Source organism: Pseudophryne corroboree, chromosome 6, assembly GCF_028390025.1.
Source record: "Pseudophryne corroboree isolate aPseCor3 chromosome 6, aPseCor3.hap2, whole genome shotgun sequence".
NCBI classification, from domain to species: domain Eukaryota; kingdom Metazoa; phylum Chordata; class Amphibia; order Anura; family Myobatrachidae; genus Pseudophryne; species Pseudophryne corroboree.
In genome coordinates this window covers 205,483,903-205,506,284 of record NC_086449.1, presented here as the reverse complement: position 1 = coordinate 205,506,284, position 22,382 = coordinate 205,483,903, and the positions used below count along the sequence as shown (strand labels likewise).

Sequence of the window (22,382 nt, the reverse complement as noted above, 5' to 3'; positions counted from 1 at the left end):
TTCCAACTTGAAAAATGCTGGGGTATTCATCATGCAGCCCTCTAACTGCTTTTGAACTACACATCCCAGCATGCTTTGTCACCGTTTCAGCATTCTCCCATAGCAAAACTGCGTCACGGCATGTTGGGATGTAAAGTTCCACCTCAGCTGGGGAGGGGAGCGACATGTTGTATATCCCTGACAATGTATAGTACAGAGTATGTAGTTCTCATTCCAGCACCTAATCAGTGAGGAGGGCATATTTTAATTTTTATGGGCAAAATTTTTTACATGATGTTTCGCTACAGTAGCTGTAGTGATACATCATGTCTAAAATGTAGCCCTTCAGAATTAAAATATGCCTCCTCACTGATTAGGTGCAGGATGCACCTTTTAGGCACTGTGAATTTATCATGCATGAAACATAATAGATTGATATGACATTAACACTGTGCAATGTATACAGATGGAATGAGCATGGCTACATCGCAGGCGGGGGCGAGTGGTGTGCCTAGGTGCGCATCGGCCCGCTGCCGAGTGTACGTAGACGCTCCCATTCAAAGTGAATGGGGCGCATGCACATCTACGACGCCCGCGCGTCCCATTTGTTCCCGGCGGGGCGCACCTAGTCGTAGACAGAGCCACGATTAGCGTGGCTCCATCTGTGTGCATTTTTTATATTCAGTTATTTCAGTGATGTGCAGTGAGGTAAATGGTTGGGGAGGCACTTGCTAGTATCGGAGTCAGATTTCCTCACAATATGTGAGCCCAAGGTTTCATGTTGACATTGGGCCTTATTCAGGTTGGTTAGCAAGCCAAAAAAGCACACTAATGGGCAAAACCATGTTGCTCTGCAGGAGGGGCAGATGTAACATGTGCAGAGAGATTAGATTTGGGTGGGGTGTATTCAAACTGACATCTTAATTGCAGTGTAAATCTACCTTTCGCGGCAATTACAGCTGCAAGTCGCTTTGGATAAGTCTCTATGAGTTTGCCACATCTTGCCACTGGGATTTTTGCCCATTCCTCAAAGCAAAACTGCTCCAACTCCTTCACGTTGGATGGTTTCCGCTTGTGAACAGCAATCTTCACGTCTGACCACAGGTTCTCAATTGGATAGAGACCTGGGCTTTGACTAGGCCATTCCAACACATTTAAATGTTTCCCCTTAAACCACTCGAGTGTTGCTCATTGTCCTGCTGGAAGGTGAACCTCCGTCCCAGTCTTAAATCACAGGCAGACTGAAACAGGTTTTGCTCAAGAATATCCCTGTACTTACCACCATCCATCTTTCCCTCAACTCAAAACAGTTTCCCAGTCCCTGCTGCTGAAAAACATCCCCACAGCATGATGCCGCCACCACCATGTTTCACAGTGGGGATGGTGTTCTTGGGGTGATGGGATGTGTTGGTTTTGCGCCAGACATAGCGTTTTCCTTGGTGGCCGAAAAGTTAAATTTTAGTCTCATCTGACCAGAGCACCTTCCTCCATACATTTGGGGAGTTGTCCACATTCCTTTTGGCAAACTCAAAACGTGCTGATACAACAGTCTCTGCTGTGGAACTCTGCAGCTCCTTCAGGGTTACCTTTGGTCTCTGAGCTGCCTCTCTGATTAATGCCCTCCTTGCCCGGTCTGTGAGTTTCGGTGGCCGGCCATCTCTTGGCAGGTTTGTTGTTGTACCATGTTCTTTCCATTTGAAGATGATGGATTTGATGGTGCTCCGGGGGATCGTCAAAGATTTGGATATTTTTTTATAACCCAACCCTGACTTGTTTGGAGAGCTCCTTGGTCTTCATGGTGTGATGCCTCTTGCTTAGTGGTGTTGCAGCCTCTGGGGCCTTTCAGAAGAGGAGTGTTTATACTGACGGATCATGTGACACTTAGATTGCACACAGGTGGACTTCATTTTACTAATTATGTGACTTCTGAAGGTAATTGGTTGCACCAGAACTTTTGAGGGGCTTCATAGCAAAAGGGGTGAAGACATATGCACATGCCAATTTTCATATTTTTATTTATAAAAATTCTTTTTTATATACATTTTTCTCATTTCACTTCACCAACTTAGACCATTTTGTGCATGTCCATCACATAAAATTCAGATTAAAAAAAAAATTTAAATTACAGGTTGTAATGTAACAAAATAGGTAAAAAGCCACGGGGAATACTTTAGCAAGGCACTGTATCAGTGATGTTTAGACAAAGTAGGCAGGAGAGGCAGAACCTCACCTGTCAAAGACCAGTATATTTCAGAGTTTTGACTATAAAAAATATTAGAAGAATATAAAGAAGATATTTAAAATATCTTCTTTGTAATTTTTCTTATTTTTATAGTCAAACTGTGGAGTTTAGTGGAGTATGATAGGAGAGGCTCTGCCTCACCTCACTGCATGTCAGTTATTTGAATTGTAAGAATCATACTTTATTGCAGCACTCGACTCTCAAACATTCCTTACAGGTCATGACGTTGGGATTTAGTCAGTGGAAACAGGTCAGATAATTACCGAGCCAGAGAAATAGATTTCTCACCTGCGCATGATTAAATAAATCCACAAAACATGATTTGTTGGTGGCACGTGAGGGCTGGAGTTGAGAAGCCCTGTTTTATTACAATCTTTCTGCTGGTTGCCTTTAAGATGCAAAGTCCAATATTATCAGCATCTTCCTCAATAAAATTCATCCTGATTGTGAATCAGTGAAAATTGTTTTAAACATTGTAATAAACCACTAATACCCGTTTTAGACATAGTAAGATTCCCTGTTTTTTTTCAGGGATCGGCCAAACTACTCGGGTCTCACTTATGTCTGAAAACAACAACCTGGGAACACGTTCCGTGGCCGGTACCCCTGTTATTAACTCATATCCTAGGTAGACAACCCGAGTTATGTGTGAATAGTGCGACATGGCATTTTACTCGCTAGTCGCCTATAGAAGCTCCTGATTGGCCGGCCAAGGCTGCCTGGAAGGGGCCGCGGCTGCCAGCTGACACCTCGGGCTGTGTGCTGTCAGAGGTGCGCTCCTAGCTTCCCTCGCCCAGTGTGTGTATGACATTTATGTGTGTGACATGAGAGTAGCCTGGCAGCCCTAGCTTGTAGAATGCAACGGCAGACCCGGCTTATGTCTGAAAGGGGTTGACCCAGGAATTTCCCTGGTCTCAAGTGCAGTCTGAAAAGGAGCCTCGAGCAGAAACCCGGGTCTGCAGGGAAATTCCCAGGTCATATATGTGAAAGTGGTATTAGTGGCGCTGCAGGTTACATTTCTGATTATTATTATTTTTTTTATGTGGATTACAGCAGCAACACAGGAACCCTGTAATGTTAGTCATAAACTAAATAAATAAAAAATGGAAAAGGCATTTAAATGTGTCTGTCTGTGACCCAATACACGTCTAAAGCTGGCCACACGCCTAAAGATTATCTTTCCAACCATCCAATTAGTTAATTAGTTTGGATAGTTAAAAGGTCAATTTGATTTAATAATTTTGTATGAATTACCGTTTTCGCCTATTTTCCCGTGTTTAGAAGTAAATGCTTGATTGTCATTTGCTCCCATACATTATCAGATTTTCGTTCCAACCAGCCTTTAGGTGGATGGCCAGCTTCACTAGCATGTCAAAAAAAGTTTGCATAACAAAGAACAAACTACAGACGTGTCAGAAAATTATCAATGTATGGGAATTGCCGATCTCCGATTCTGACCAAAATGGATTAGAATCTGGACGTGTCTAGTGTATGGTAATTATCAGCCGATTTGCAGACTGTTACTAGTATTTTAATATTACTGTATAATGGGCACTGGATGAAAATGATTTACGAATCCCTGTAAAATATGTGCAATGTATAGGCGCATTTTGATTTTCGTTAAACTAGAGGGAAAAAACCAACTGGTGAATCCTTAGACCCGATCCATGGCAAATCAGAAAACACCAAAAATTGTTTAATAAGTATACACAACCCTCCACACCCCTATGTATGGACCGGTGTGTATACCCTTGAGCGCTGGTGACTACCAGAAAAATGGAGATTAAATAACAGTGCGGACTGCTGCTCCTAATTACAGGATAATTGCAATCCTTACAAAGACCAAAAAAGCACAATAACTACAGGGATGTGACCCCCTGTAGAAAATCAGGAGCGCTATCCGCACTGATTAAAGAGACAATGTAAACTTGCACATTTAGAAAAATGACAATTAAAAATTAAAAATAAAAATTTATTAAAATGTATTTATTATCTGCAATCTTGCAACATAAATTGCATTCAATCAACATATGTTATGCATGTTATCAGAAATAAACAATTCATATACAACTACTGACAAAGCTATGATACACTAAAAATATTTTGAGGCTTGGACTTTGATGTTTCTATAATTCACAGTGTCCACTCATTAGATCATGAACAATGGCGTTTCCAACACTAAAAGTGTTCAGAGATCCTTAGTTCTTTTAGTGTTCCAATTGAACATGTGTGCACACATATAATGAAAAAATGGATAATTACCATCCAACTTGTGGCATTAGGTTCACCTCCAAGGTTTTTTGTTTTGCAATGACAGTCCCAACTTCAAAGACTCCCTCTGCTGGTGCTTATCCGTCTGTTTGCAGAATATCTGGAGAAAAAATATATCATTGGGACATATCCACAGTGCTCAGGCTCCCTCTACTGGTGGTTAGCCGCAATTGCATATGCACTGGGTGATGACTGTACCACACGACGGTGTTTAGGTCGGTGAATGGAGAGTGAAACGTCCTGGATGTCAGTCACTTCAAAAACGCGTTTCTCCGCCTTCTGGACACACTCAGCGGCTTCCTCAGTTTGAATGACTGAACTCGCCGGGTTGCATTTTTATAGCCACCCTAATTTGTAATTCCCGCGGCCGTCCGCGCATGCGCACTCCGGCGTGCGTTCCAAGCCTCATTTTGGTTCCATTCCTTAAATAGACTCCGGTGGCCATTTTGGAATCTCTATACCAAGCCTCACTTTCATATAGGAATAGATATTTCCATTGTAAAATCCAAGCCTCGTTTTATTTGCAGTTAAGGGGGACGGCCATGGGGACCAGGTTTGCTCCGAGTTTCGCCAACCTGTTCATGGGGCGGTTTGAGGAGCAACATGTGTGGGGCGGCGGTCTCGGTGCGAACCTGGTCCTCTATGGCCGTTTCATAGATGATTTATTTTTTGTTTGGGAGGGGAGCACGGAGTCTGCAGAGTTATTTATTGCCAATTTAAATCTTAATAATTATGGGTTAAAATTTACGGGGTACTGCCACCCCACACAGGTGACTTTCTTGGATATAGCGCTCAAAATTGAAAATGATAGTATAGTAACTAGGACGTTTGTTAAGGAAGTAGATCAAAATCGGTATTTACATTATAGTAGTAGCCATTTGCAGCGTTGGAAAGACAACATACCCAAGGGCCAGTTCCTTCGGATTAAGAGGAACTGTTCCTCCAATGAAGGGGCGAAGGAACAGATGAAATCCCTATATGGGGCATTTCTGACTCAAGGCTATCCTGCATCTGTGTTGGATCAAGCTTTGAAGGAAGTGGATGGGATTGAGAGGGACACTTTATTGGACACCACTGGAACTAGTGTTAGGAAAAATAAGAAAAAGAAAATAGATAGGACTACAATGTTCGTAACAAAATATAACACCAGTGCATATGAGATCAAAAAAATTATCAAAAAGAACTCTCCAATTTTAAAATTGGACGAAGTGTTGAATGCCAACTTAGAACTCAGTGAACAGGTCATATTCCGAAAATCAGAGAGTCTAAAATCTGCACTAGCACCCAGTTTTTTCAATAGACCATGTGATAAATCCATAAAACTAGGTGCACAAGGGGGACAAATAAATACGTGGTTACCCAAACCACCGATAGGATTTCATAAGTGTGGTAGAATCAATTGTGTGACATGCAAACATACAGTGAAGAAAACGACACAATTCTCCTCAACTATATCAGGGGAAAAATTTAATATAAAAAGCTTTTTGAACTGTAGGTCCACATATGTTATTTATGTACTGCGGTGTGGATGTGGGGCACAGTATGTGGGGCGTACCACTCGGGCTCTCCACGTTAGGTTCATGGAACATCAACGACAGATAAATAAAAAAGCAGGGAATACTCACCTTTATCGTCATATATTGGATTGTGGGGAGGGGACTAGTGATAATATTAACATCATGGCCATTGAACAGGTGGCGGTAACCAATAGGGGGGGGGGATAGGTTTAGGAGGTTGTGCAAAAAGGAGGCATTCTGGATTTTTAACCTCAAAACTCTGATCCCTCAAGGACTCAACGATTCAGTTGAATTAAATAATATTTAATTTTTTAAAATATTTTTTAAATGTGGTCATTCATTAAAAATGTCATTAAAAATGTTGCTAACTATATTTACCAATAATGCACGGTTCCTTGTGTATACTGAGAGATGGAGATGGAGATTATGTATTTCATATGGCAAGATGAAGGGTTTGTGGGCAGCTCAATGTATTATGAACATGAGGAATTAGAGAATAGCATCATCACTCTCTTCCTTTGCCTGGTTGATTATGTATATATACAATAAAAATGGGTTTTAAATAAACGTGGTTTTACCTGAATATGAAAATGTGTAAATATGAATAAATGGCTATCGGAGATTAATCTTAGCAATTATAGGAATGGTGATAACTAAAATCGGCTAAAAACGAGGCTTGGATATATAATTATTTACATAAATATATTTTTTAATGAGGAGGCAGGATCTAGCTTCCTGGTTTCAAAACGAGGCTTGGATTTTACAATGGAAATATCTATTCCTATATGAAAGTGAGGCTTGGTATAGAGATTCCAAAATGGCCACCGGAGTCTATTTAAGGAATGGAACCAAAATGAGGCTTGGAACGCACGCCGGAGTGCGCATGCGCGGACGGCCGCGGGAATTACAAATTAGGGTGGCTATAAAAATGCAACCCGGCGAGTTCAGTCATTCAAACTGAGGAAGCCGCTGAGTGTGTCCAGAAGGCGGAGAAACGCGTTTTTGAAGTGACTGACATCCAGGACGTTTCACTCTCCATTCACCGACCTAAACACCGTCGTGTGGTACAGTCATCACCCAGTGCATATGCAATTGCGGCTAACCACCAGTAGAGGGAGCCTGAGCACTGTGGATATGTCCCAATGATATATTTTTTCTCCAGATATTCTGCAAACAGACGGATAAGCACCAGCAGAGGGAGTCTTTGAAGTTGGGACTGTCATTGCAAAACAAAAAACCTTGGAGGTGAACCTAATGCCACAAGTTGGATGGTAATTATCCATTTTTTCATTATATGTGTGCACACATGTTCAATTGGAACACTAAAAGAACTAAGGATCTCTGAACACTTTTAGTGTTGGAAACGCCATTGTTCATGATCTAATGAGTGGACACTGTGAATTATAGAAACATCAAAGTCCAAGCCTCAAAATATTTTTAGTGTATCATAGCTTTGTCAGTAGTTGTATATGAATTGTTTATTTCTGATAACATGCATAACATATGTTGATTGAATGCAATTTATGTTGCAAGATTGCAGATAATAAATACATTTTAATAAATTTTTATTTTTAATTTTTAATTGTCATTTTTCTAAATGTGCAAGTTTACATTGTCTCTTTAATCAGTGCGGATAGCGCTCCTGATTTTCTACAGGGCGTTAAATCAGAAAACATGAGCATTCTGACTTTCACTTTTCCTACATATTGACTTATCCTTGAGACTATTAATTCATTGATTGTAGCTTAGAACTGTTTTTCCTGTTTGTAAGGACTGGTAAAAGAAACAAGGTATTACACACTACTCTTAAAGTGCATACACACTTGCCGATAAAATGAACGACGTCGCTCATGTTCTCCCTTCCTGAGCGATGGCGTTCACTTTTCTTGTCAAGTGTGTATGCTGGCGACGACCGATGCACGGCACTGTTGGTCGTTAATGACCCTCGGTGTCGGTGGTGCATGCATGCTCAATCTGGTCTGTCGTCCAGGAGCTGCCTGCACGGCCTGGCCGCTGTGTGTGTACGGTCGACTGCCCGGGCTCGGGAGGAGAAACACTAGACGATGCCGCTCACAGAGCAATGTCGCCTAGTGTGTATTCACCCTAACACAGTACTGTAGTGGGAAGTTTTTCAAAGATTGAGAATTGTGTTTGAATCCATGTTACACAGGTTAACATTTCATTGCTTACTTTAAACTGGTATTTAAGTTAATGTGCTCTTATCTTATCACAATAGAAAACAAGTTGATTCTGGAAGCAGTAGACTAGAGACCTAAAGCTAATTTCACATATAGGCCCAGATTTATCAAGCCTTGGAGAGTGATAAATAGCACAGTGATAAAGTACCAATCAGCTCTGAACTGTCATTTTTCAAACATAGCCTATAACGTGGCAGTTAGGAGCAGATTGTTTGGTACTTTATCACCGTGCAATTTATCACTCTCCAAGGCTTGATTAATGGGGGCCATAGTGTCTCTTAATTTTTTGAGAAATAATACAAATCTACTTGAAACCTCAGGTGACTTGGCACGGGCCCCATGAACCTATGGTGAGAAAGAGCAGAGCGGGAGGATGTTACATCATCACTGCCGCAGGAATCCTGAGCTACAGGAGGAGCTGCGGATCCAGGCAGCAGTGGCTGCGGGGGACGTCCACACCGTACGCACTATGCTGGAACAGGGCTACTCGCCCAATGGTCGGGATGCCAATGGATGGACTCTGCTACACTTCTCTGCAGCTCGAGGGAAAGAGAGATGTGTGAGGGTATTCCTAGAGCATGGAGGTGAGATTGTCTGTCTCATATAATATATGCAGTATTTAGTAGCAACTGTCACAAAACACTGTAATCAAACCTTGTCTATGTGATGCTCTTCATATCCGATGTCTGGCTAATGCCAGTGTTTTTATCTGTTTGCAAAGTAGATTCTAAAGACCTGTTCAGTGTTTAATTAGTTTAAATATATGGCCTTATAGCTTTGGGAAAGGATGCAAAGTCACTTACAAACTGCTTTGGCATTAACGTGCTTAGTCATTGTATAGTTTTCTACTTATGCTTAATGTACATTCCAAAGCCTCCATAATACACCTGTCTCCTACTCAAAGTTTACATTGGTCCATTGAAGATGGCTGCTGCGTACCCCTGTATGTTAACCATAGGTCAGTTGTACATTTGATTTATTCATGCTGGAGATAGCAGAGAACTAGGGGTTATTTACTAAACTGATTGTGTTTATACCCAAAATGTAAAACCTTTTACTAGCAAGACACAGCACGTAAAAGCATTCCCCTTTTACATATCAGACATAAACGTGATCAGAAGCACTGTAAATAAACCCCCTAGACGGCTTCCTGTTACCCTCTCCTGATGAAATAAAGACACAATGGGAAGTTTACTTGTAAACTATTAAAAATAATTACGAGCCTATCTCATGCACTTCAGAGTGGAAGGAACTGACCTAATCATTAGGGCCATAGCAGTGTATAATACATCCAGTAATAAATACAATTTAGAGATGGGTTGGATATATTTTGTAGACCTCTATATCGTCGACATTCATCATGTTGAATCTGATGAAATGTGGACATGATTAGAATGTCTGGCCATACAGAAGGAGCAATACGGTGCACGTCCACCCGCTATGCTGGCCCACCCCCCGGCATATCGATCGGGAATGCCCACATCATTAAATAAATCGTTCCCTCTGTATCCACCGTTACCCTGTTCTGCAGTCAGCTGACAGTTGATCATGCGGTTGTTCCAGCAGTGAGTAATGCTAAACCCTAACTGTGTAACCCTCCTCTCCCGCAGCCTGACCCTAACGCCAACCCTCCCCTCCGCCAGACCCTGTCCTCCTCTCCTGTAGCCTTACCTTGACCTCCCCTTCACAGCCTAACAATAACCCTTCTCTCCCATAGCCTAACACTAACCCTCCTCTTCCGCAGCCTAACCCTCCTCTCCCGTATCTTAACCCTATCTATAACCCTCCTCTCCCGCAGCCTGACCCTGACCAGCTTTCCCGCAGTCTGACCTGACCGCCACTCTCACTGCCCAACCCTAATTGTTGGCATTCTGAGAATGTCGGAATTTCACATGTCAACATTTCAGATGTTGACATTATGAACTTGTCAACATTCAGCAGATGACCACATTTCAACATGTTGACAATGGTTGTCAACATTCTAAGGGGGCGAATCAGTTGTTAAATGGGTGCCTTTTGACATTCCTTTTGCATCCCCCTGGACTTTTCGTGTTGTGGGCAGCACATTTGTCGGGTTTAGGTGTTTTGCACAGCTAATCCTGGCACAATGGGTGCCCAAACAATTGCATACCACCTCTCCAGAGACCCCTCCCTTTACTGGCTGCTGGGAGCTCATGTACAGTATGGGGGGACTCTCCCTAGTTTCATGTTCGCTCTTACTCCTTCTCTCCATAATGGTCGCATGACCCCTTTTCATGGGCCACTTTCCCTCTTCATATATGGTCTATCTGCCAGTGCTTTTTGTGGTATTTCCCTCTTGCAACATAAGTGAACCCGCCTCTCCAACAATTTAGGACATTGGGGGACCGGAGAAACTCCTCCCTGTGGCCCAGCTGTGTCCCGCTGTTCTCACTGACTGGAAATACCACAGCTCTGTATCCAACTCCATCCATTTTTCTCTGACAGGACAAATCATGCAGGACCATATCTCCCTCGTCACTATCACATCACATACAGAGCACTGTATTACTCCGTCTACTGTCCTCATGCTCACTCTTCCTTGCCAAGAGAGAAATATGGGGGGTTGCACAGCTTTGGAAAATCATACACTTGGTATATGATTTTACTGGTGTATGTACTTTTCCTCCCGTGACCTCTCCTCCGCTTTTCTTACTCCTGTATCCACCTGTCTCTCTGCTATCTCTTCTTGGATCTCCCAGCGCTTTTTTAAACTTTACTTATCTAAGACTGAGCTGATCATCTTCCCACCCTCCTGGACAACTTTATCTCCAACAATGTCATTATCTATTGATGGCACTACTATCTCCTCTAGTACTTATGTGCGCTGTCTTGGAGTTATCTTTAACTCCTCCCTCTCCTTCACACCACACATTCAGCACCTCTCACAAACCTGCCGTTTTCATCCCAAAAATATTTCCAGGATCAGACCCTTTCTCATCCAGGATGCCACCAAGACCATTATCACTCACTGGTCATCTCCAGACTGGACTACTGTAATCTTCTGTCTGGCATCCATGACAAATACCTCTCTCCACTCCAATCTATCCTCAGTGCTGCTGCCCAGCTCATCTTCCTCACGAAATGTACTACATCCACCTGCCCTCTCTTACAAGCCCTTCACTGGCTACCCTTGCCCTTAAGAATCCATTTCAAGCTTCTCACACTCACTTACTTACCAACTCCTCTCCCATTTACATTTCTGACCTTTTTTCCCTTTACCTTCTCACCCGTCCTCTTTGCTCTGCTAATGCACGCTGACTCTCCTGCCTACTGATTACCTCCCACTCCTACCTCCAAGATTTTGCACATATCTGCTCCCTTTCTCTGGAATTCTCTACCTCCCCCTCAGACTCTCCACCTCCCTACAGAACTTCAGATGGGTCTCTATACACACTTCTTCAGCCAAATCTCGTCATAAGCCGTGGTTCACGCTCACTTTCTACCAAATTTGAGTGAACCCTGTCTGTGTGCCCCTCCTCTGCAGAATGTAAGCTGTCACGAGCAGGGCCTTTTCCCTCATGTGCTTTCCCGTCTCTTACTTAACCTATCTTCTTTTCAATACTCCCTTTCATGGCACCAAATCCCTCAGATTTTTCTGCTGCCCTGATACTTATTTCAGTGTCGTCTGCTGACGCAGCTATGTTTATATACCCTTCTCATATATTGTCTTGAATTGTAAGTCACTGTCTTCATGTTGTGCTTGTTTATGTACTCTGTAATTGGGCGCTGCGGATCCATGTGGTGCCATATAAATAAAGTATAATAATAATAATATTCACGGTACACAGTCGGACAATGTTCATATTGTCAACGTGTTGAAATCCACATCAGGATTTGGGTTAGGTTGCAATTAGTGTTGGATAGTCAACTTTTAGATCCTATCTGCTTTCACAATGTTGACATTCAGACCATATTGACATTCTTACGTAAAGATTTGATTGTTGAACTCTTAGGGCTGAAACACACTACCCGGCTTTTGCCGGCCGGGAAAAAGCCGGACGGCTTTTTCCCGTGCCGGCATTGTAGTTAACAGTGTGAGGGCTAGGGTCCCTTCACACTGCACGGCCCCGGCCCGGCTGCCGGGTTGCAGCCGGGTCTCACCACTGGAAGGTCCGGCGGCCGGGCGGCCGCCGGGCCGTCTTTGGAGCCGATAAACCATGTGTGTGAAGGGGAGCTTTCACACACAACGGTTTTTTCTGAAGCCGTGTCTGATGCTGCGCATGCGCACAGCATCACACACGGCTCAAAGCCGTCATGTGTGACAGACACTGCCGGTTTCTCCCGGATGGCAAAAAGCCGGACAAAGTTTGTCCGGCTTTTTGCCATCCGGGAAAAACCGGAGTGTGTGTTACAGCCCTTATACCACAATCGCACTCACTGTGAATGCAAAATTCTCAGGCGTAGATGTATCATCCGGTGATACAGGGGTAAAGTTGCATCAGTGCACGTTATGTGGAAGCTGGCTACAGCGTGTCCAACCCCCCATGTATTAATGCAGCGGTGTGTGGGCACCCCTACCATTATTGGTGCTGCTATCTGTATGCGTTCCGATGTGCTGATCAATGTAAGAGTGGTCAGTGCCACTATCGATTTTGACAGCTGCAGGTGTCGTTGCCCCATTCACGGCCACTGTAGCGGCTGCCAGCTCTAGGATGCGCAAGTGAGGTCTCACAATAATAGGAAGATCTTGCGCATGTGCACTGGCGCTAGTGAGATGCAGCACATCAACACTAGGCTGATTCACTGTGGGTGCTGTAGGGTATCGGCAGAGGGGGAGTTTTCACTACCCTGCTTTGGCAAACAAGGTTCTTACGTCTCGGTAAAGAGGCGAAGCAGGAAGCATTATACTGGCACGGATTACTTTCTCCACCACCACCACTACTCTATTTGTACTTGGCGTAATACTGTTAAGATTCACATACATAAGAGACAATAGTGTAGGGACACCTATCAATAAATCTTGCATAAAAGTTGCATTTACCACATAAAATATAAATAAATAAAGGCATTTCTCTGACGTCCTAGTGGATGCTGGGGACTCCGTAAGGACCATGGGAATAGCGGCTCCGCAGGAGACTGGGCACAGCTAAGAAAGATTTAGGACTACCTGGTGTGCACTGGCTCCTCCCACTATGACCCTCCTCCAGACCTCAGTTAGAATCCTGTGCCCGGCTGAGCTGGATGCACACTAGGGGCTCTCCTGAGCTCCTAGAGAGAAAGTATATTTTAGGTTTTTTATTTTACAGTGAAATCTGCTGGCAACAGACTCACTGCAGCGAGGGACTAAGGGGAGAAGAAGCGAACCTACCTAACTGGTGGTAGCTTGGGCTTCTTAGGCTACTGGACACCATTAGCTCCAGAGGGATCGACCGCATGGAACCGGCCATTGATGTTCGGTCCCAGAGCCGCGCCGCCGGCCCCCTTACAGAGCCAGAAGCAAGAAGAGTCCGGAAAATCGGCGGCAGAAGACATCAGTCTTCACCAAGGTAGCGCACAGCACTGCAGCTGTGCGCCATTGCTCCTCATACACACTTCACACTCCGGTCACTAAGGGTGCAGGGCGCTGGGGGGGGGGGGGGCGCCCTGAGCAGCAATAAAAACACCTTGGCTGGCAAATATATCACAATATATAGCCCCAGAGGCTATATATGTGATAAATACCCCTGCCAGAATCCATAAAAAAGCGGGAGAAAAGTCAGCGAAAAAGGGGCGGAGCTATCTCCCTCAGCACACTGGCGCCATTTTCTCTTCACAGTGCAGCTGGAAGACAGCTCCCCAGGCTCTCCCCTGTAGTTTTCAGGCTCAAAGGGTTAAAAAGAGAGGGGGGGCACTAAATTTAGGCGCAATATTGTTTATACAAGCAGCTATTGGGGGAAAAATCACTCAGTTATAGTGTTAAACCCTGCATTATATAGCGCTCTGGTGTGTGCTGGCATACTCTCTCTCTGTCTCCCCAAAGGACTTTGTGGGGTCCTGTCCTCAGTCAGAGCATTCCCTGTGTGTGTGCTGTGTGTCGGTACGGCTGTGTCGACATGTGGGATGAGGAAGGTTACGTGGAGGTGGAGCAGAGGCCGATAAATGGGATGTCGTCCCCTGTGGGGCCGACACCAGAGTGGATGGATAGGTGGAAGGTATTAACCGACAATGTCAACTCCTTACATAGAAGGCTGGATGACGTAAAACAGCTGTGGGACAGCCGGCTTCTCAGCCCGCGCCTGCCCAGGCGTCTCAAAGGCCCAAAAAAGCGCCCGTTACCTCAGATGGCAGACACAGATGTCGACACGGAGTCTGACTCCAGTGTCGACGAGGTTGAGACATATACACAATCCACTAGGAACATCCGTTACATGATCTCGGCAATGAAAAATGTGTTACGCATTTCTGACATGAACCCAAGTACCACATAAAAGGGGTTTTATTTTTGGGGAGAAAAAGCAGCCAGTATTTTGTTCCCCCATCAGATGAATGAATGAAGTGTGTAAAGTAGCGTGGGTTCCCCCAATAAGAAACTGGTAATTTCTAAAAAGTTACTGATGGCGTACCCTTTCCCGCCAGAGGATAGGTCACGTTGGGAGATATCCCTTAGGGTGGATAAGGCGCTCACACGTTTGTCAAAAAAGGTGGCACTGCCGTCTTAGGATACGGCCACCTTGAAGAAGCCTGCTGATAAAAAGCAGGAGGCTATCCTGAAGTCTGTATATACACACTCAGGTTATATACTGAGACCTGCAATTGCCTCAGCATAAATAGTGCTGCTGCAGCGTGGTCTGATACCCTGTCAGATAATATTAATACTCTAAGACAGGGATAATAGTTTGCTAACATAGAGCATATTAAAGACGTCGTCTTATATATAAAGGATGCACAGAGGCATATTTGCCGGCTGGCATCCAGAATTAATGCAATGTCCATTCTGCCAGGAGGGTATTAGAAACCCGGCAGTGGACAGGTGATGCTGCCTATAAAAGGCACATGGAGATTCTGCCTTATAAGGGTGAGTAATTGTTTGGGGATGGTCTCTGGGACCTCGTATCCACAGCAACAGCTGGGAAGAAATTTTTTTACCTCAGGTTTCCTCACAGCCTAAGAAAGCACCGTATTTTCAGGTACAGTCCTTTCGGCTTCAGAAAAGCAAGCGGGTCAAAGGCGCTTCCTTTCTGCACAGACACAAGGGAAGAAGGAAAAAGCTGCACCAGCAGCCAGTTCCCAGGATCAAAAATCTTCCCTCGCTTCCTCTGAGTCCACCGCATGACGTTGGGGCTCCACAGGTGGAGACAGGTGCGGTAGGGGCGCGTCTCGGGAACTTCAGGGACCAGTGGGTTTGCCCACAGGTGGATCCCTAGGTTCTGCAAATAGTATCACAGGGATACAGGCTGGAGTTCGAGGCGACTCCCCCTCGCCGTTACCTCAAATCAGCCTTGCCTGCTGCCCTCGGAGAAGGGTAGTACTGGCGGCAATTCACAAGCTGTACTTCCAGCAGGTGAAATCAAGGTACCCCTCCTTCAACAAGGCCGGGGTTACTATTCCAAAATGTTGTGGTACCGAAACCAGACGGTTCGGTGAGACCCATTCTAAAATTGAAAGCCTTGAACACTTATATACGAAGGTTCAAGTTCAAAATGGAATCGCTCAGGGCGATTATTGCAAGCCTGGAGAATTTCATGGTATCACTGGACATCAAGGATGCTTACCTGCATGTCCCTATTTACCCTCTTCACCATGAGTACCTCAAAATTGTGGTACAGGATTGTCATTACCAATTCCAGACGTTGCCGTTGGTCTGTCCCCGGCACCGAGGTATTTACCAAGGTAATGGCCGAAATAATTATCCCGTACTTGGACGATCTCCTTATAAAGGCGAGGTCCAGGGAGCAGTTGTTCGGCGGAGTAGCACTATCTCGGGAAGTGCTACAACAGCACGGCTGGATTCTGAATATTCCAAAGTCGCAGCTGGTTCCTACGACGCGTCTACTGTTCCTGAGTATGGTTCTGGACACAGAACAGGATAAAAAGGGTTTCTCCCGGAGGAGAAGTCCAAGGAGTTGTCGTCTCTAGACAGAGACCTCCTAATACGTATACAGGTGTCGGTGCATCAATGCACGCGAGCCCTGGGAAGGATGGTAGCTTCTTACGAAGAAATTCCATTCGCCAGGTTCCATGCAAGGATTTTCCAGTGGGATCTGTTGGACATGTGGTCCGGGTCGCATCTTCAGATGCATAGGCGGATAACCCTGTCTCCAAGGGCCAGGGTGTCGCTGTTGTGGTGGCTGCAGAGTGCTCATCTTCTAGGGGGCCGCAGATTCGGCATACAGGACTGGGTCCTGGTGACCACGGATGCCAGCCTTCGAGGCTGGGGGGCAGTCACACAGGGAAGAAACTTCCAAGGCTATGGAAAAGTCAGGAGACTTCCCTACACATAAATATTCTGGAACTAAGGGCCATTTACAATGCCCTAAGTCAGGCTAGACCCTGCTTCAACACCGGCCAGTGCTGATCCAGTCAGACAACATCACGGCGGTCGCTCATGTAAACGACAGGGCGGCACAAGAAGCAGGATGGCGATGGCAGAAGCCACAAGGATTCTCCGATGGGCGGAAAATCATGTGTTAGCACTGTCAGCAGTGTTCATTCCCGGAGTGGACAACTGAGAAGCAGACTTTCTCAGAAGACACGACCTCCACCCGGGAGAGTGTGGACTTCATCCAGAAGTCTTCCAAATGATTGTACACCGTTGGGAAAGGCCACAGGTGGACATGATGGCGTCCCGCCTCAACTAAAAGTTACAAAGATATTGCGCCAGGTCAAGGACCCTCAGGCGATAGCTGTGGACGCTCTGGTAACACCGTGGGTGTATGTGTTCCCTTCTCTGCCTCTCATACCCAGGGTAATAGGAATAATAAGAAGGAGAGGAGTAAGAACTATACTCATTGTTCCGGGTTGGCCAAGAAGAGCTTGGTAACCAGAACTCCAAGAAATGATCTCAGAGGACCCATGGCCTCTGCCGCTCAGACAGGACCTGCTGCAGCAGGGGGCCTGTCTGTTCCAAGACGTACCGTGGCTGCGTTGGTCGGCATGGCGGTTGAACGCCGGATCCTGAAGGAAAAGGGAATTCCGGAGGAAGTTATCCCTACGCTATTTAAAGCTAGGAAAGAAGTGAACGCTAACCATTATCACCGCATATGGCGGAAATATGTTGCGTACTGTGAGGCCAGGAAGGCCCCAAAGCTGAAATTTCAGCTAGGTCGATTTCTGCACTTCCTACAGTCAGAGGTGACTATGGGCCTAAAATTGGGTTCCATTAAGGTCCAGATTTCGACTCTATCGATTTTCTTCCAAAATGGAACTGGCTTCACTGCCTGAAGTTCAGACTTTTGTTAAGGGAGTGCTGCATAGTCAGCCCCCGTTTGTGCCTCCAGTGGCACCGTGGGATCTCAACGTGGTGTTGGATTTCCTGAATTCGCATTGGGTTGAGCCACTTAACTCCGTGGAGCTATAATACCTCACGTGGAAAGTGGTCATTCTATGGGCCTTGGCGTCGGCCAGGCGTGTATCAGAATTGGCGGTTTTGTCATACAAAAGCCCTTATCTGTATTTTATATGGGAAAGGCGGAATTGAGGACTCGTTCCCAATTCTTTCCTAAGGTGGTATCAGTTTTTCATGTGAACCAACCTATTGTGGTGCATGGGGCTACTTGGGACTTGGAGGATTCCAAGTTACTGGACGTAGTCAGGGCCCTGAAAAGTATATGTTTCCAGGACAGCTGGAGTCAGGAAGACTGACTCGCTATTTATCCTGTATGCACCCAACAAGCTGGGTGCTCCTGCTTCTAAGCAGACGATTGCTCGCTGGATCTGTAGCACGATTCAACTTGCACATTCTGCGGCTGGACTGCCGCACCCTAAATCTGTAAAAGCCCATTCCACGAGGAAAGTGGGCTCTTCTTGGGCGGCTGCCCGAGGGGTCTCGGCTTTACAACTTTGCTGAGCTGCTACTTGGTCAGGGGCAAACACGTTTGCAAAATTCTACAAATTTGTTACCCTGGCTGAGGAGGACCTTGAGTTCTCTCATTCGGTGCTGCGGAGTCATCCGCACTCTCCCGCCCGTTTGGGAGCTTTGGTATAATCCCCATGGTCCTTACGGAGTCCCCAGCATCCACTAGGACGTCAGAGAAAATAAGATTTTACTCACCGGTAAATCTATTTCTCGTAGTCCGTAGTGGATGCTGGGTGCCCGTCCCAAGTGCGGACTGTCTGCAAATCTTGTATATAGTTATCGTTAACTAAAAGGGTTATTGTTGAGCCATCTGTTGAGAGGCTCGGTTATGTTCATACTGTTAACTGGGTATCATATCACGAGTTATACGGTGTGATTGGTGTGGCTGGTATGAGTCTTACCCGGGATTCAAAATCCTTCCTTATTGTGTCAGCTCTTCTGGGCACAGTATCCTAACTGAGGTCTGGAGGAGGGTCATAGTGGGAGGAGCCAGTGCACACCAGGTAGTCCTAAATCTTTCTTAGCTGTACCCAGTCTCCTGCGGAGCCGCTATTCCCATGGTCCTTACGGAGTCCCCAGCATCCACTACGGACTACGAGAAATCGATTTACCGGTGAGTAAAATCTTATTAAATGCAATATAAAATTACAAATCCAATTGAATGCAAACATCTGTTTTCTCTGTTAAGAAACAGATGGGAATATTCTTTCCTGCTGTAGTGCGAATGGATATATTAATGATATAATAGAAGCATATATAGAAATTGACGGCAGATAAGAACCGCTTGGCCCATCATGTCTGGCCCTTTATAATGAAAGTAGAATGCCGCTACTTGATATAATATAGTAGTCGCAATATTGAATTAAGTACTTAGTGGGAGGGGTTAAAATAAAATCTGCCTATAGGAAGCAGTTACTAATATTGCTGGTCATCATTATCAATAGAGCTTACATTTTTTACTAGTACTTGCAAGAGTTAAGTGTTTTGAGAGGCTTCCTAAAGGCCCCTACACATTTGGCGATCTGCCGCCGAGCTGCCCGACGGCGGATACGGCCAACGGGCGACCAAGCGGCTGAGGGGCAGGGACGGGGGGATTGAAGTTTCTTCACTTCCCCCGTCACACGGCTCCATAGCAGTGCATGTTAATATGGACAATCTCCTCCATATTGGCCTGCATGCATAAGCGACTGGGCACCAACGATGAACGAGCGCGGGGCCGCGCATCGTTGGTTACTACACAGTGAACGATATGAACACATTCATTGATGAACGGGAACGTTCATATCGTTTATTAAAATCAATTAGTGTGTAGGGCCCTTAAGTCTCTATTGTACGAATATGCCCTTGTTGCTCCCTGTCTGTGCTTGCCTAAGTCTTCCCAACCCAATATATGTGCAACACGCAAGGGATTCTAATGAATACAGAAAGGATCACATCTCAAAACAATTTACAGTATATAACTAAAAATATATACAAGCAGTCATGTGCTTCATCTATAAAGCTGAGAGCATGAAGGTAAATGTCTTGGTTGCTTAAAGAAACTTCATCCACCCTCCTCTTCCCTGAAAGTGAATATATTTGGTCTTGGCACTGATGGAACTTTGACTTGTATTACTTCCCAATGGTTTTTCTTTTCTTGTTACGTTTTATCAGCTAAAATTGAGATGCAGTTCCTGCAAAAGTGACAACTGCTACTACAATTCCCCAGATATTGCAGCAAGTGGGTATTCCAGCGTCTGCCTAATGCTAGGTACACACCATAAAATAATTACCAATTTTCCAGTAGTCGGGGCATTGGCCTGATTTCTCGCATAGCGTGTACGAATTATCATTTTGGCGTTAAACTGTAGTGTGATATCCTGCAGTGTCAGCATTTTCAATAATCTGACCATATTTACCATATTTTTCCATGACTACGTCATCCTCATTGTGGGCAGACACATTCAAATTCAGTGTGGTGTGTCAGAAAAGCGGTTACTTGGAAAAAAAAATATTGCTGTGTGTAGCTCAGTCTACAATTTGTTGAAAAATTGCCCTGATATATAGTTTCTCTGGCGGCACTCAATCATGACAAGTCATAGTGTGACCACACTGCTGACTCTTGTCATGATTGAGTGCCGCCGGAGAAACGCTACATTAAGTTACAATCATCCATATTTGTAAGCAGAGGGCACCGTACTTTCTAATTTCTTACCTTCTACTGATTACCTTATGAGGAGTGCCGCCTTGATGAATTTGTTTAAATATAGGGATGGCTGTAAATGGCTGTGAACTCACTCATGGACTTTATCCTATGGAAGTTTGAGGAGTATAAGCTGCTTGTTACAAACTTGCTCCATTCTTTGCTACTAGGTGGTGGGCTGGTCGCCTTGTAATGGATCTGGCTGAAATATGCGAGGAATGGACGGTATATGCTCTATTTGACCTGGAACCCATGAACTAATATTTGGAAGTGTGTGCGATTTATTTCTGTAAGATGTATATGTGTATAAATACGGTGTGTATGTATGTGTGTGTATGTGTATATATATATATATATATATATATATATATATATATATATATATATATATACACATACAGGTTGAGTATCCCTTATCCAAAACTCAAAATCACACATTTTTGGGTCCCCTACTGAGATAATGACATATATATTATATATTATGTGTATATATAGATATATTATATAGATATATATATAATATACATATATATGTGTCATTATCTCATATATGTGTGTGTGTGTATATCTACTAGCCTGCTTGAGTGCCACCGATTTCTTCTTCCTGTCTTTGTCATCTGCTGACTTGGAGGGCACCGCAGCAAAGTAACTTTATGGGGTATATACAATTGCGGTCGAATTCCCAAAATTGTCGAATTTCGGGAATTTTTCGCCAAAAAAAATAATTCGTCAATGCAATTCAGTGCTTTCCGTCCAAAAAACGGACTTTCAAAATTCGAGTTTTTGAAATTCGACTTTTGTCAAATTCGACTTTTCTGCAATGATACAAGTGCTGCAATTCGACCAAAGTGTATTCAATTGAAGTTTGGAAATTCGACAACAGTGCTTTTAGACAGTAAATTCGTCATTTTCAATCCACCACACTTTGGTGGGTGAAACTAATAAAAAAAAATTTAAAACATGTTTTTTTGTGTGTTTTTTATTGATAATAGCATATCTATTTATATTAGAAGGGATTAGGTACTTGGTTTGTCTTTTTTGGAGGCACAAGTATTATTTATTTATTTTTAAAAATAATATATATTTTTTTTAGATGGAATGGTAAAATTCTGAAAAAATGGCGTGGGGTCCCCCCTCCAAAGCATAACCAGCCTCGGGCTCTTCGAGCTGGTCCTGGTTCTAAAAATGCGGGGGAAAAATTGACAGGGGATCTCCCGTATTTTTAAAACCAGCACCGGGCTCTGCGCCTGGTGCTGGTGCAAAAAATACGGGGGACAAAAAGAGTAGGGGTCCCCCGTATTTTTTACACCAGCATCGGGCTCCACTAGCTGGACAGATAATGCCACAGCCGGGGGTCACTTTTATACAGCATCCTGCGGCCGTGGCATTAAATATCCAACTAGTCACCCCTGGCCGGGGTACCCTGGGGGAGTGGGGACCCCTTCAATCAAGGGGTCCCCCAGCCACCCAAGGGCCAGGGGTGAAGCCCGAGGCTGTCCACCCCATCCAAGGGCTGCGGATGGGAGGCTGATAGCCTTGAGAAAATTCCGAGAATACAGGGACCCAAAATTGTGGGATTTTGAATTTTGGATAAGTGATACTCAACCTGTATTGTTTTTTCCAGAAGAACTACAAGTACCAGCAAGCCTCCCCCGCAAGCTGGTACTTGGAGAACCACAAGTACCAGCATGCGGGAGAAAAACGGGCCCGCTGGTACCTGTAGTTCTACTGGAAAAAAAATACCCAAATAAAAACAGGAGACAGACACAGTGAAAGTAAAACTTTATTTCATACGTCGACACACACATACTTACCTATGTTCACACGCCGACATCGGTCCTCTTCTCCAAGTAGAATCCAGGGGTACCTGAAAAGAAAAGATAAATATACTCACCTCATCCATGGTCCAGAGGTAAATCCACGAACTTGTCAAAAAAACAAACCGGACACCCGTACCACACGGACTGAAAGGGGTCCC

General features: G+C 44.6%; 1 protein-coding gene across 7 annotated transcripts in view; it reads left to right on the top strand.

Annotated features, from left to right (window-relative positions):
* ASB7 (ankyrin repeat and SOCS box containing 7) overlaps positions 1-22,382 on the top strand; it is an 86,840-nt gene that overhangs the window by 5,192 nt on the left and 59,266 nt on the right. For all 7 annotated transcript variants that reach the window (XM_063925666.1, XM_063925667.1, XM_063925662.1 and 4 more), the window contains one exon: positions 8,528-8,791. In XM_063925666.1, the coding sequence (XP_063781736.1) occupies positions 8,581-8,791 (211 nt within the window). In that variant the 5' untranslated portion in view covers positions 8,528-8,580. The remainder of the gene's footprint in view (positions 1-8,527; positions 8,792-22,382) is intronic.